General features: G+C 43.2%; 1 protein-coding gene across 6 annotated transcripts in view; it reads left to right on the top strand.

Annotated features, from left to right (window-relative positions):
- ARHGAP24 (Rho GTPase activating protein 24) overlaps window positions 1-15,862 on the top strand; it is a 348,183-nt gene that overhangs the window by 311,557 nt on the left and 20,764 nt on the right. For all 6 annotated transcript variants that reach the window (XM_035112152.3, XM_035112151.3, XM_060278415.2 and 3 more), the window contains one exon: window positions 5,046-5,253. In XM_035112152.3, the coding sequence (XP_034968043.1) occupies window positions 5,046-5,253 (208 nt within the window). The remainder of the gene's footprint in view (window positions 1-5,045; window positions 5,254-15,862) is intronic.

Here is a 15,862-nt window from a genome sequence, read left to right as displayed (position 1 = left end):
TCTGCCTTTGGACTTTCTAACTACCAGACAATTGAGGACGCTTTCTGTCACAGAGCCACTCCTTTGTTACTTTAATGATTCCTACCATCACCAAGAAACTTTTCTGGCTATTCCAAGAATCAGATCCTTGTTGGAGCCAGGAATTAGAAGGAACTCAGGCATGCAGCCTACCCTGCCCCCCCCCCAAAAAAACACCCCCGCACACACACACACCACAACACATACATCACAACCCTATTTTTGTAAAGGCATTTTGGTTTTCATTAGGTCAGTTTGTGCCACATGAGATTCACCCACCTGACTTCACCCCATATGTGGCAGAACAGCAGCTCATGAGGGCCCCTAATGGGTTTTTCTGGTGGGGGGAGCATGCCAGTAACTGCAAAAACAAGAGATTTCAAGCACCCAGCTGGCCATGATGCCAAGTCATACCTGCCAAGTTGTTGTCAGAGAAATAAGGGACCGGGCCGGAAGTAGCGCTGCCGCCATTTTGGAACTGGGCGGAGCATGCTCAGAAGTGACTTTTGATGCTGCTTTGCCCAGTTCCAAAATGGTTGCCGCGCCAGAAGTCACACTGCAGCCATTTTGGAACTGGGCAGAGCAGCATCAGAAGTCACTTCTGAGCATGCTCCGCCCAGTTCCAAAATGGCCACCGCGCCAGAATAAACTGGGAAAAAACAAAAAAAATTCCATTTTTTCCAGCTAGGAACAGCTGGAAAAACGGGGATTTCCCGGGGAAAACGGGAGACTTGGCAGCTATGTGCCAAGTTGATGGTCACTGTTTGTTTAATTTATATACTACCCTTCATCTGTGGATCACAGGGCGGTTTATAGTAGAAAAACAACAACACAAAACTGCATCACATAATTGCAAACAAAATACATGCCCCCCCCCGATGGGTCAGCAATTGGGTGGGCACACCTTGGGTGTTGTTCGGGTACCCATCTAGAGGGCGGTAACAAGTGTGCTCCCTGGTTTGTAGAAAGAATGCTCCGAGTTACTTTGTGAAAGAGAGGCAGGCCATTTTAACAAGATCACATCATTCACTGCGATGGAGCAGAGGAGCAACAAGGCGTCAAAGGGGACTGAGAGTTCCGCACCATCAGATAAGGCTTGTCTATGACAAGCCGCATACCTCCTTTGTGCCCTTGAACTGAATTGCACACGGGGAAGGACATGTCATGGCATAAGAGCATTAAGTTCTTGCCTCTCCTTCCACAGATTCACACTGAGCCAATTCACACTTCCAATCATGTTCAAGGCTACTGTTCCTGCAGATGTGCTGCAGTTTATAGGGTGGGGGGAGGGAATCTGGGTATTCAAGGGCTAGTGAAAGTTCACTGGACTCTACCAGAACCATGATGGTTTCCAAGTCCTGGGACCTCCCTTCTCTTGGGATGAATGGATTCCAAGTAGTGAGCCAGTGTGGTGTAGTGGTTAAGAGCGGCAGACTCGTAATCTGGGGAACTGGGTTCGCGTCTCCGCTCCCCCACATGCAGCTGCTGGGTGACCTTGGGCTAGTCACACTTCTCTGAAGTCTCTCAGCCCCACCCACCTCACAGGGTGTCTGTTGTGGGGGAGGAGGGGAAAGGAGATTGTTAGCCGCTTTGAGACTCCTTCGGGTAGTGATAAAGCGGGATATCAAATCCAAACTCTTCTTCTTCTTCTTCTTCTTCTTGGTGTGCTGGTCTTGGATCTGGGAGAATTAGGGTCAGATCCCACTTGGCCATGAAGCTCACCCTGGGCGAGTTTCACTGCCTCTCAGCCTACCCTACCTCACAGGGTTGTTATGAGGATTAAATGTGGAGGGTGAGGGGGAGGTCCCCCAAGGCATAGTTTTTTTAAAAAATGTACTAGGTTAATAATTTGGGAATAACAGCTAGCACAGGATAGATTTCTTTACTCTATTCATAGTAAGCATACATTTAAAGATTGGTAAGAGTTCACTAAAAGGGACGCGGGTGGCGCTGTGGTCTAAACCACTGAGCCTAGGGCTTGCCGATCAGAAGGTCAGCAGTTTGAATCCCCGCGATGGGGTGGCTCTCGTTGCTCAGTCCCAGCTCCTGCCAACCTAGCAGTTCGAAAGCACGTCAAAGTGCAAGTAGATGAATGGCATTTTTGTGCACTGCTCTGGTTTCATCAGAACCGGCTTAGTCATGCTGGCCACATGACCTGGAAAAACTGTGTGGACAAACGCCGGCTCTCTTGGCCAGTAAAGCGAGTTGAGCACTACAACCCCAGAGTCGTTCGTGACTGGACTTAACTGTCAGGGGTCCTTTACCTTTACCTTTTTAAGAATTCACTATTTTACTACACATTATTAGCCCCTTGGATTCCAGGTGGGCCCGCCCTACCGTTGAGCTGAGTGAGGGGGCTGCCTCAGGTAACTAATGTTTGGGGGAGGAAGTTGCAGTGAGGTGTTGAAGGACTTAGCTCTGTGTGCCACTGCCTGCCTGTCCTGGTGCCCTTAGTCTGGCTGGCTTTTGCATGTGGAACAGCATGGGGCATTATCTTGTCCTTTGCCTCAGGCTGCAAAATGTCTTGGGCTGGCCCTGAAAGTAGGGAAATAATGATTCCACGTTTTGATCATGAACATGTGCCTTGAATGCACAGAAATTGTTGGCTGGTAGGATTTGCTTTCCTCCTTATAACCCCATAGCTTTTAAAATAATTGGCTGGTATTACCCAATGAAATAAATTCTTTAGCAATTTCTCCTGTGGATTACAAATGAAAATTTAATTACAGCTGGTGCAAATCTTTAGCCAGACAGAAGGGTTGAATGTATATAATTTCTCATAAGCTTTGCTGATAGCTCAATCAGGATTAGATTTGAACTTCAGTAGAAATACAGATGTACAAAAAAGAACCCCAAAAACCCACCTTGGATGTATTTGTATAACCTCTATGGTGGGAAATGATCCAGTTAATAAATAACTGTTCAGTGTTTCCTTTGTTAACCATGTGGCTCTACCACTTTGATCTTCTAAGTGACCTTAGTTCTTGTTGATAGATTTAAAGGGATAGAATTGCCAGAAAATAAAGTACTCAATTTCTGCAGGATAATTTCACCGTTCACCTGGCAATTTCTTAAACACAAACAGAAAATTGGCATACTTAAAAACTCCTTGTTTTATGAAGCATTTGGATTTCAGGAAGGAATCTGTCTTTGATCATTCCAAAATACGTATTCAGGAACCATTCCCCCCCCTCCTGTTGGCAAGGTTAGGTTATTTGAAGGGATTTATCATACATAGGCTCATTTTAGACAGCTAAATCTTGCAAGGATCTTGTCTCGTGCTGATTGCAAAAGATTTTCTTTGTGAGCTATTGCATCAGGAGTTGCCTTTCCAACAGAAAGGAGGGCTGAAACTAAATTAAACGAACAAATTCATTTAAGTAAAAGGCCATGGTCCAGAAACCCACAATAGTTAGATACTCCCGTTGTGATCTGCTCTTATTTAAAGGCCAAGGCTGGGAATGCCAGGGATGGAACCTGAGACTTTCTGCATCCAAAGTTGCTGTTCTGCCACTGAGCTACAGTTCTTCCCCTTATGTTGCTTGCTTGTGTTTTCAATGAATTCAACAGCAGCTTGAAATGCAACAAGGAGAACACTACGTCTCATAGACCCACAGAAGTGGAAGGGACCTTGCAGGTCAATGTAGCAACCTTGCCATTGCATCATCCCTGAGAATATATCCAGTCAAATCTCTGCAGAAACATCTCCAGCAAAGGAGAACCCATCACCTTTTGAAGCAGTCTGTAGAGCAGCTTTTGCCATTAGGCTCTCTTAATCTTTCACTGCAAATACGAACAGAACATATGTGAAAACAATGGTTCTGAATGACAAGGAACTACACACTCTTTGTGTTCCTGGATGGAATGGTGTCCTGAGGAGGTCACAGCAGAGAATGACCGTGCGGTACTGCATTTAACTGTGGGACGTTGTTCTGTGTGAATAGGTCCTCTTGACTTATGTTGTCATAGTGACTAAGATTAGAAGAAAGAGGGTAAATAATGAAGCAGGTGTGCCTTTCGAAACAAGCGCTGATTTGTCCTTGAGCCTTTGCCAAAGAGATAAAAGGAAGAAAAAGTAGCTACAATGCAATACAAAATCGGTTGCTAATATAAATACACTGGAGGGAGAGGAGGGCATCCTTCCCTAAGGAATTAGCAAATAAAAAAAATGAGCACAAATGAATGCGAGTTGAGTTTGTGGTAGGTGATCAGGCCTTGGCTGTGGCACATGCCATGTTCTCGTGTTTCAGATCCTCTAGGCAAAAAGAAACTTCCTAGAAGCTCAGTATTTGCAAAGGTGAAATTGGTTGGGGATGCTCTAGGAAAGGGACAAAACTGCTCATGCATTTTCAGTTTCCTTTTTTGCCAAGACTGAGAAACACTTATGTTTTAGTTTTAATTGTTCAAGGACTACTCTTGAAAATTTTGCTCAAGCAAAATTCTTTAGGGCTTGTTCATGGACTGCAAACCCCTGAAGGGAGGGGGGGAACTGCACCCTAAAATGTTTGGAAAACCCCATGGGGGAAATGCCCCTCCCCCCACAAACAACAAGTTCTAATTAAGTCTCAATGCCAAAATAAAAACTCAAGAGAATTCAACTCTGCCCTTGCAATTCCATCTTTGGGGCTGAGAAACGGTTGCTGTCCTATGTCGTATTGGAGATGGAAATACTGATTGATTCGTTATGCCCAATGATGCAATTACATTCCTTGGAGGACAAACTACTGCATAGAAATCCCATGATAGAATGCTAAGAGGCAAGTCCAGAGGTGTCATCCACAGAAAATGGGGGAGATCTGAATGCTCAATCAGGTTTTTGACTCAGTGCCTATGATCTTAATGCACAAGGTGGTTCTGTAAATGTTAGCTGCTCACTCTCCTGTTACTTAAACAACCACATAGCCAAAATGTAAGAGAGGAAGAATCTGTTCTCGGTCTACAAGAACCATCACAAATGTCTGAATGTTTTTTACTGGGCGGTCTCTTTCCTTGAATACCCCTATAGCTCCTATCGTTGTCGTTCACAGGAATTTTTGGGCAGAAGCTAGAAGACACCGTCCGTTACGAGAAAAGATATGGAAATCACCTGGCGCCCATGTTGGTGGAACAGTGTGTGGATTTTATCCGGCTGCGGGGGCTGAAGGAAGAGGGGCTTTTCCGACTGCCTGGCCAGGCTAACCTCGTCAAAGAATTACAGGATGCTTTTGATTGCGGAGAAAAGCCATTGTTTGACAGGTAAGGTGACGAACAAGCATCTTTAATAGTGGTATTTCCCAGGGTAATGTGTTAACATTGGGGAACCCAGCATAGAATTGCAGACTTGGAAGGGACCAAGAAGGTCATCTGTTCCAATGTCCTGCAAGTCAGGAATATTTTGCCCAGCATGGGGCTCAAACCCATGACCCCGAGGTTAAGAGTCTCATGCTTTATCAACTGAGCTATTCCAGAATTTCTGGATGCCCTGGATTTCAGTCACAACCCCCTGTTCCTCCTATTTATTTATTTTTAAAGCTTTCTGATTTTTCATTTGTTTTTGGGTGGTGACAGTTTTGCCTGTTTTGTGAACTGGGTGTTTTGTGCTGCCTATGACAGTTTCTCCGCTTTCCACATGCCCCATGTTGAAAGCCCGCTGCTGAGTTTAGAGCCAAGAATGTGTAGTAAGTCAAGCAATTGACTGGGAAATTCTGAGTTCAAATCCCTCCTTCACCATGTATCGTTTTCTGCCCCGGACTTCTGCGGGAGGGGAAGGGTGGTATATAAATTTAGTAAAGTAAAATAAAATGAATGAATAAATCTTCCATAATTCAGATGCTGCAACACAGCAATTCAGATGGCACACAGCAATGCTTTCCCATGAATATATTATTTTGAGCTTCAGTTATATGTACAAAGATCCATCTCGTGAAGAAACTGAAGCTCTTTCATCTAACCTTCATTTTCATCCTTGGATAATTTATTAGGCAGACTAACTCAGTGGCAGTCAAAATTTCCACTCCAAAGGTTCCAAGTGCAGTCTAAGCATGGCATGCCTTGGAGCCCGATATATCTTGGGCTCTTTACTTTATAAAAAGTTTACTAAAGCAGGTGGATGGTGGAGGTTTATTGGGGCAAAGTAGATAGACAGAATTTTTTTCTACCTCTCTCTAGGGATGGTTCACATTATAATTGCTTCCTGAGCCAGTATGTCAGAGGTAGGGAACCTTTATGGTCCTGGGGGCCAGATACGTAATCGGGAATGGCCTTGCAGGCCAAATATGACATCACATGATTGACAGGTGGTCTCATATTGTGAGTTTGCAAGTCTTCCTTAAGCTTCCCGTTTAAACCCAACATTGCCGAAATGCAGTCATCCTTCAGAATTTGCACTTCTCCACAAAGTTTGCAATTCAATTCTCAGACCAAGTAATGTGTGTGAAAATGCATATACTGGGGTAAAGCGTGCATACAGCTGCATATATTTAGTGGAAATAACATGCAAAAATGCATTATATTAGGGCATTTGCTTGCAAAAATTGATTCTGTTGGGGAGTATATTAGGAGAGACTCACACTAAATTTGTGCTAACGCGTTGATGAATTTTCATGAGGATCTTTTAAAAAAAGGCAATCGCAAATGGATGTGGAAATGTGGAGAAATAAATTTAACATGAGAAAAAATGAGAAACGGGAATTGATGGATTTGCCGAACCCTTGTCATAATCCACCAGCTGAATGCCTTTTTTTAAAAAAAACACATTGCGGGGAGGTCTTGCAACTGAACATAAAACAAGTGTTTTCTTCTGACAAATATCAGAACTGCATAAGCAGTTGCTGGCTACCTTACCTTCTCAGGGATTCTTGTTTGTGTTCTAAGCCATTTGCAGTATGTTTATTCATTCCACAGGGAGAGGCGTGTGTGTGTGTGTGTGTGTGTGAGAGAGAGAGAGAGAGAGAGAGGTCCATTGATATAAGACCCTGCCCTTCAAACTCAGCTGCGGTTTTTTGCCAGCAAGCACATTTTGCCTCTGCAATTTACTGAGGAGCGTCCGTGCTGTGAGGGATGGTGCTAGTGAGCTCCTGTGTTTGTGTAGCTTAAAGCGCATTTCTGCTGGCCTCAGCAACTGCATTTCCTGCTGCTCGGTGAAGGCAGTTCGGCAGGATGGGCCCCTGCAGAATAGCCGTAGCCTGCAAAATGGCCTTTGAGGGACTTTGGGGGGGGGGGTTTCCAGCCTATTTCTCACTCAGTGCCTTGAAGGCGCGGCATGTTTAATTGGGACGGAGCTAACCCGAGTGTCCAAATAATGCACAGCATGGGAAGATCAAAATTAAAACAGTGCTGCTCATTGTGAGTACTAATGGGGTTTCACGGCCCTGCATCTTCCTCCAGTTCCTAGAAAACATTGAGGGAAGGCTGTAGCTCAGCAGCGGAGCCTGTGCTTTGGGCTCTGGTGGCCACAAGCTCAATCCTTGGCATCTCCATGGAGGGCTGGAACAGACCCCTGTCTGGATCCCTGCCAGGTAGTACAGACCACAGGTGGGGAACACGTGGCTCACTGGATACTTGTTTTGAACTCCACTCAGCCCCAGCCATGTCAGGCAGGGTGTGAGTTGTAGTCCAATAAGATCTGAAGAGTCGCAGGTTCCCCATTCCTGAGACTATTTTGCTGGATGGGTCAGCGTTTGGGTATAAGGCCTTTTCCTGTGCTTCCTGCAATTGAAAGTTAATGTGAGTAGACTACATAATGGTGTGCAAAATTTAAATTCAGGCTGTGTCTGCATGCCATGATATCAGAGTTTTACTGCGCCGTACATTTGTTTTTCTGCGCATTTGCTCAGTGGGACATTTCTTAGGCATATAAGCAATGGCATGTTACTTATCTGATGGGCTGAGCCTCCCTGTAGACTTTTGGAAACTTACAACATTTTAAAAATGATTCTGTTCCTTGTTTTATAGCACTCAGCACCTCTGCTGTTGAGGGAACTTAACTCCCCATATACATTCTCTCCCTTTCTGTTTTCCCCAAGACTGTTTTCCCCAACAAGTTACATAAATACGTGAAATGTTCAGTGAAAGCTATAGCAGATGAAATGCATACAAATAGAGCTAAGAAACACTTGTCATAACTTTCATGAATGCTATCAGTGGTGCCAAAAAAAATTCTTCCCCTTCTCTGTCATTTTTCAGTACTCCATGGAAAAGGTTTGCTTATTCAGACATGGCCCTCATTCTCAGTTACCTTCACTTGCCATCAGTTATATCCTAATCTGATTGGCTACATATTTTAAGACATTCGCTTTGTAATTCCTGATTGGAGGAAGAAACACAGCCAGAGAAAACAGTGATAACCAGGACTGGAAAATCTACATCTCTTTTGAAATGAAAATGTGTTTCCTGCTGGAATTTATAATTTCTATTCACAAATTGAAACTAGTAAACGTTTGGTTCGATTATTTCAGCCACTTCAAATTCACAGTTCAAATACAATGTTAATCTCTATCTATCCATCTATCTATCATCTATCTATCTATCTATCTATCTATCTATCTATCTATCTATCTATCATCTATCTACAGTGGTGCCTCGCTTAACGAATGCCCTGCTTAACGAAATTTCCGCTTAACGAAAGGTTTTTTCTAGCGGAGGTTGCCTCGCTAGACGAATTCATTTTATGAAAAATCCGTCTAGCGAATCGCGGTTTCCCATAGGAATGCAAAAAAAAATTCAAAAAAATTCCAATGCATTCCTATGGGATTCGCTAGACGAATTTTTCGTTATAAGAAAAGACCCATGGAACGAATTAAATTCGTCTAGCGAGGCACCACTCTATCATCTATCTATCTATCTATCTATCTATCTATCTATCTATCTATCTATCTATCATCTATCATCTATCATCTATCTAATCTATCATCTATATCTATCTATCTATCTATCTATCTATCTATCTATCTATCTATCATCTACCTACCTACCCACCCACCCATCCAAAAAGGACCTCAGGGTGGTGTTTCAATTTCCCCCCATCCTCTTTTTATTCTTGCAGCAACCCCATGAGGTAGCTTAGGCTAAAAGATGGTGTCTGACTCAGGGGCACTCAGCTGATCTTCATAGCTGAGCAGGGATTAGAACCCTTATTTGAACAGAAAGAAATGATCTTGTAATGCTGTGGTGTGCCTGTGAGAAAGCATTTGCAATCCATGTATAATAGAACTTCAATACAAGGTACAAGAGGCCAGCAGAGATGCAATATGTAAACTTGGCTTTTGGGAAAAACGAATGTTACTTCTGGGAAGGCAAGCAGACGCCAACAATGCTTCTTCGTTTTGCATGCACAAAAGCACACAGAATACCGAAGTAGGAAGGCTGAGCACTGGGAATTCAAATGGGTAGAGGTCCCAGGATGTGCTTCCTTTATTGGGTTGGCCAAGCTGCAGCAATTGTTAACAGAACTAGGTTTTGCTGTATGCTCAGTGGGAGGTTGCACACATGGGGGTGAGCTGTTTGAGAAGAAGATGACATTTGTTTATCTTCAGATTCCCCCACCCCTGACCACAAATACACATTAAGAAAACAAAGCATTGGGTTCCATTAGTTGAACAATGAAAGGGAAGGGGGGATTGAATTTTAGAGCAACATTACATGCTTGCTGCAAAATTGCTTTAAAGCAATCTGTTAATTTATTGTGCTTTTATGGGGGGCATTTATATACAGTAAATATTACAGCTTTTTAATTGGAATTTGAAGAAGGTATGGGAGTACGCTCAAGCAAGCACTCATCATTTTGGAATTTTCTACTTTTGAACTAAATAGCTGTGACACTGTGTGTATGTGTGTAGATATCTAAGATACATGTTCTGAAGATATATTTGCACCATATGAATAGGGGTTCTTCAAGAAGATGTGACAACAGTAATCCACAAACCCAATTTATCTGGAGCATTTATCCGATTGACAATAATGAAATTACATTGGAAAGTTAGTGCAGCCCATTGGCTGTGATCTCAAGAGGATCTTTGGATGTGCATGCACAATGATATATTATATGTTCCTTTCGTATTTTCTAACAGCGTTACTTAGGCACAGCCCCCTGCTGAAAAAGTTTGCTGACCCCTGGCCTAGTGTGACCAACTGGCCATACTGGTTTCAAGCTACTAACTTAGTAACACTGGATCAATATCCCCTCTCAAGTTTCCCCCCCAAATATTCTCCCTGAAAAAAGGGGGTGGTTTTCTGCTGTTTTCTTGGGGGAAGAAATTTTTGGGAGATTGTTGTTGTTTACCACCCCTGCCAGGAAGTGCAGCCAACAGGAAGCTATGGAGAGAGTGTTGTGCTGCTTCCTAGAAGCCACACTTCCTGGAACGCCTTGGGGACGTGCCACAACGTAGTGTTGCTCCTAAGGCATTCTAGGAAAGGTGCTTGGCAGGATACCGAGGAGAGTCTCTTGCCCTGCTCTGAGTGATATAGGCTGCTTCCTTGTCTCTTTTTTAAAAAAGTTGAGAAAACCATTGGCCTTCTTGTAATTTTAAGGAAGGTAAGCAGCAGAAAATGTTAGAGACCTTTCTTTATCCCCCTCCACTCCACAATATTTCAGGAGGGTTTTGTTTTATTGCCCAATGAATGGTCATCGAAGCAAAGACAATTCCAGAATTTCCAGCGCAGCCCTTAACTTCTCACCAAGCAACATTGAAAAGGCCTTGAACAATAGCTGCCTGCTGTCCAAGGTCCTGTCCCAGCCACCTTTCTATTGTTCTTCCTAGCAAGCATCTTTCCAGCGGAGGGTGAATTGTGCCCCGTGCATGCTAAATCAGGCACAACACAGGAAGGCCGACATGCAGGGCAAGCTGCCTGCTTAAGATACTCCCATTCTCAGCTTGGTTAATGGTTTCCACCTTAGAGTTAATTACGCAGTGGCTGGCACCCGTTTAGCAGTGCTATCCATCACAGAGTCTCGAAGCAATGTGCAGGCATTAATAAATAAAGCTTCTCAATTTTCGAGTGAGGAAGTATCATCATCTCTTTTTTCACGGAAGGGACACCCAGCCATCAATAAGGAAGTGGTGGTACGGCAAGTTGCAAGAAGTACCGTAATCACTCCACATTATTCTGTACTAATCTGGCTTCATTTGGAGTGTTGTGTCCAGAATGCAACACCGTGCTTTAAGAAGCATAGCTTTGAAAAGAGTTTAGAGAAACACCATAGCCAGGAGCATGAAAAGCAAGTTCTATGAAGAATGGCTGGAGGAACTGGGGGTGTCTATCCTAGAGAGGAGTGAGGGGGAACACAGAGAAAATAATAATTTAACTGAGGTACGGTATACTGAAGAAAAACAGCATATGACAGGCATGTCCAACAGGTAGGTCGTGATCTACCAGTAGATCACTGGACGTCTGTGGTAGATCACCAGTAGATCAGTGGCTCCCCCCCCAAAGAAGCTAGAAAACTTTGGCTGCCCTAAAAAAAGCTCAATCCCTAAAATGACCTGAACCACAAAAAGCAGGGCTTTCCTTCCAAATAAAAAAGCTCAACATCGCTTTCTTCCCTAAAGAAGCTCAACAACAAAACAGGGCTTTCCTTCTTAAAAAAAAAAAAAGCTCAACAACTTTGACCTGAACCCCAAAAAGGAGGGCAGATCACTTCCAGTTTTTAACTCTGTGAGTAGATCGCTGTCTCTTGGAAGTTGGCCACCCCTGGCATATAATATATGGAGAAAATGGAGAAAATAAACTCTTTCTTAAGTTAGGCCTCTGCAGGGTGGAAACTCCTTCAGAACTATTCTTCCTCCCATCTCCCTCCAATAGCCAAATCTTACCCATCTTCTTCTGACTAACTTCTGACTGATGAGGCTCAGTCAGAGTCTCTTATCATTGAGACCAATAGCAGAATTAACCCCTTAAGTTGCACACCAAATTATCCCCGCTGTTGTACTTCCAACACTCTGCTCAATGGAGATCTTAAAAGTGGTACTAGTGGCCTTCAAGGCCCCTTCCCATTTTACGATTCTATAACATGACTATTCCAAGCTCACTTGATAGATGCTAACAGTCACCATTGACTGAGATATAATTATAGTAATGCGATTTAATTATTTACATAGCGTCTGGGGATATTCTTAACACTTCATATACAATCTCATTATTCCTTAAAACATCTCCGTAAGGTAGGTTGGTATTATTATATCCCCATCTTGCAGATGATATAGACTTGTGCCACCTTGAGTGGTCTTGTCAAGGTGTGAACTGGGTATTTTACGAACCCTAGATAGTCTGTTACAATGGAATGACAGTGTGCAATGAATGTATAATTACTTACAGGCCAGATCTATGGGGGAACATACTTGTACCCACAAAAGACAAAAAGACTGAATCCCTTTTATTCTAGCTGATTTATTATTATTATTATTATTATTATTATTATTATTATTATTATTATTATTATTTTGCCTTCTTCCAAGGAGCTCAGGGTAGTGTACATGCCCTCCCCTTTTAAATCCACAACATTCCTGTAAGGTTCTTTAGGCTGAGAGGCAACAGTGAGTTGCCCAAGGTCATACAGTTAGTTGACTTTGTGGCTGAGTGGAGATTTCAACATGTTGAAGGCAATGCTATAACCACTATACTGCATTGTATTTCCCCAAGGACATATTTCCCTTGAGAACATAATGAATAACATCCATATTTTTGACAGCCGTTAAACCCAAATTACCCCAGTATTTCATTACGCTCCAAAGGCAGGAGTTCGTTGCTTTCAGTCGTTTAACTCCACTGCAATTTTGTTTGGACAGACTTGAAATTATACATTTGACTCTGGCTATGTTTTAGGAACGAGCCATCTTTTTTGACCTCTGCTTATGCAAACAGGCCTTCAATTATATAGACAAACAAGGAATTAAATGGGAAATGGAAATCTTTTAAAGGAAATTTTTAATGAAAATTGAATTGGATTTCTCACCCCACCACCCACAACACACACTTTTTTTTTAAAAAAAAAAGTAAATTATCTTTCTCATCATTTGTTCGCATTGCCATTGTTGTATGATCATGAAGATCTGTTAGAGGAGGAAAATACTTGAAATGTCACAGAGATGGGTATTAATATTTATGTGGGAACATTTTTCCTGGGCAATTTCCATAGGTAAACAAAGTCTAGGCACCAGAGGAATTTAATAGTGGGTCTGCTGAGGTAGTATATGCATAACTGAGATGGTATAATGATATTGTGTATCACATAAACAGCATCGAGCGTGATCTTACGTATTGTTGTCTAAAGGGAACTGACTGCTGTTAATGTTATTCATGCTGCCTGGGAAACGGTTATGCGTTTTAGATTCATAAGAGTTAGCCATGGAGTTTGGAATTCATTTGTTAAAACCCCATTTATCGCTTAGGCCCCCTACAAGGCTGGATTTAGGTTTGTTGAGGCCCACAGCTACTGAAGGTAATGGGGCCCTTTATATGTCCAGCTGTCCTTTGTCAACAACAAATTGTCGCTGGTTTTTGTGTTGAATATATGCTAGATGGAAATTTATGGACCTAATAGGTATCTAAAGCCATTTGCACATGTTACCATGCAGCGTGCAGGTGGCGCTGTGGGTTAAACCACAGAGCCTAGGGCTTGCCGATCAGAAGGTTGGCAGTTCAAATCCCTGTGACAGGGTGAGCTCCCGTTGCTCGGTCCCAGCTCCTGCCAACCTAGCAGTTCGAAAGCACATCAAAGTGCAAGTAGATAAATAGGTACCGCTACTGTGGGAAGGTAAACAGCGTTTCCGTGCACTGCTCTGGTTCGCCAGAAGTGGCTTTGTCATGCTGGCCACATGACCTGGAAGCTGTACACCGGCTCCCTTGGCCAATAACGCGAGATGAGCGCCGCTACCCCACAGTCGGTCACGACTGGAGCTAATGGTCAGGGATCCCTTTACCTTTACCATGCAACCAGTCCATGCAGAATGTTGGCACCCTATATATAGAAATGAGCAAATCAGTGATATTTTAGGGAGCAAGCTGGCAGGCTAGCATTACTTACATCATAGGAGCCTGCACAGTACAAAACAATGTTGCTGCATGTAGGTTTTATTTTATTTGTTTTTATCTAATATTTTGGAAATGTACATTCGGGTTTTTTCCTTTAAAATTTTTGGGGGCCTACAAGAGAGTGGGGCCCTAAGCTATAGCTTGTTTAGCTTATATGTAAATCTAGTACTGGCCCCCTATGACATCAGAGCAACTACACCAATGGGAGCTGGGGGCAGCAGTGTGACATCGCGGTCTGAAAAGTCTTACTGTAGAAGCAGAGCAAGCAAAGGAGTAAACAGGCAGGAAGACTTCAAGAGTCAGGAGAGGAGTGGAATGCCAGCCATATGCTGTGCTTATAAAAAAAAAAAAACCATCCACGATTTATTCAGCACGTTATATCCCAGGCTTCCACAACATTTCTCAGGCTGGGGTATATGACAGATCTTTTGACTGAGCTGAGAGTTGGTGACTGGCCCAGGACTTAAATAAGGATATATTGTGCCCCTAGCACCAGATCTGGGCTAGTTCAAGCATACTGCTATTTCTTAGAAAAAACCATTTTTTATTTAGAAAAGCTATTTCCCCCCTGGTTGTCTGGAAATATTCTCGGAGACCAATGTGTGATGATGACAGATATAGGGAACGCATATCAAACACACCTGGGAACTGGGGAGACTGTAATTTTGGCAAAGAGATTAATAAAACACAGGACAAGCAGAACACATGGTCACCAAAGGGCTGGGGCAGAATCATGCTTCCATCATATTGAAATGCAATGGTTTTATATAGCCCTCAGCTGGAGGTGTTCATTTGTCACTGTTCCTCGCTGAGCACCGTGCTCCGAGTCATGCACACAGGTCAGTGGGGAAGTTGCTCCTTCAACAGCAAAAAGATTATTTCCCTTTGTGGAAAACAGCAAGCCATATTATGCTCATCAATACTGTTCAAGGGGTAGATTCCAAACCCTTTGATGTTGCACAGATAACATTGACTTCAAAGATACAAGTCATTTCAGAGCCATCATTTCTAGCTGAACTCTTGTGGCCCGTTGGTGGGGCACAAAATGGTTAGGTGCTTTCATTTCATTTCATATACTTCTGCGCCATTCTTCAACCCTGAAGAGAAGATTTGTTTGGCTCACGTAGGCCCTTGCCCTACTGGCACATACAGGAGTTCATCCTGAGATAGCCATCCTTTGATATAACTCTGCTGTTCTTTGGCCGAATCTGTGCAGAGTAAGCCACATAGAGCAGTCACTGGAACAATTTTAGGGCTTATATATCAGCCAACATTGTAGATAATTACCAAAAATCCGAAGTTGGAAGGGACCCCAAGGGCCATCCAGTCCAAACCCCGAAATGCAGGAATCACAACTAAATAATCCCTGATAGGTGGTCATTCAGCCTCTGTTTAAAAACCTCGAAGAAGAATCTACCATTTTCTGAGGTAGCCCATTCCACTGACGCACAGCTCTTGCCACCAGAAAGTTTTTCCTCATATCTAAGTTGCAATCTCCTTTCTTGTCATTTGGATCCATTGGTTCAGGTCTGGAGCAGAGGAAAACAAGATTGCTCCATCTTCCATGCCCTTCAGATATTTGAAGGTGGCTAACCTATCACCTCTCGAGCCTTTTCCAAGCTAAACATACCCAGCTCCCTCAATTGTTCCTCATAATGCTTGGTTTCCAGACCCTTGATCATCTTGGTTACACTCCTGTACACATATTCCATTTTGTCAATCTCCTTCTTAAACTGTGGTGCCCAGAACTAGACACAGTACTCCAGGGGTGGTCTGACCAAGGCAGAATAGAATAGCACTACAGTGCTATTAGGGAAGGGACGCGGGTGGCGCTGTG

This window comes from Zootoca vivipara, chromosome Z1, assembly GCF_965207765.1.
Source record: "Zootoca vivipara chromosome Z1, rZooViv2.hap1.1, whole genome shotgun sequence".
Classification (NCBI taxonomy): domain Eukaryota; kingdom Metazoa; phylum Chordata; class Lepidosauria; order Squamata; family Lacertidae; genus Zootoca; species Zootoca vivipara.
Note: the sequence above shows the minus strand (reverse complement) of the source record. Positions and strands in the feature narration are given on the sequence as shown.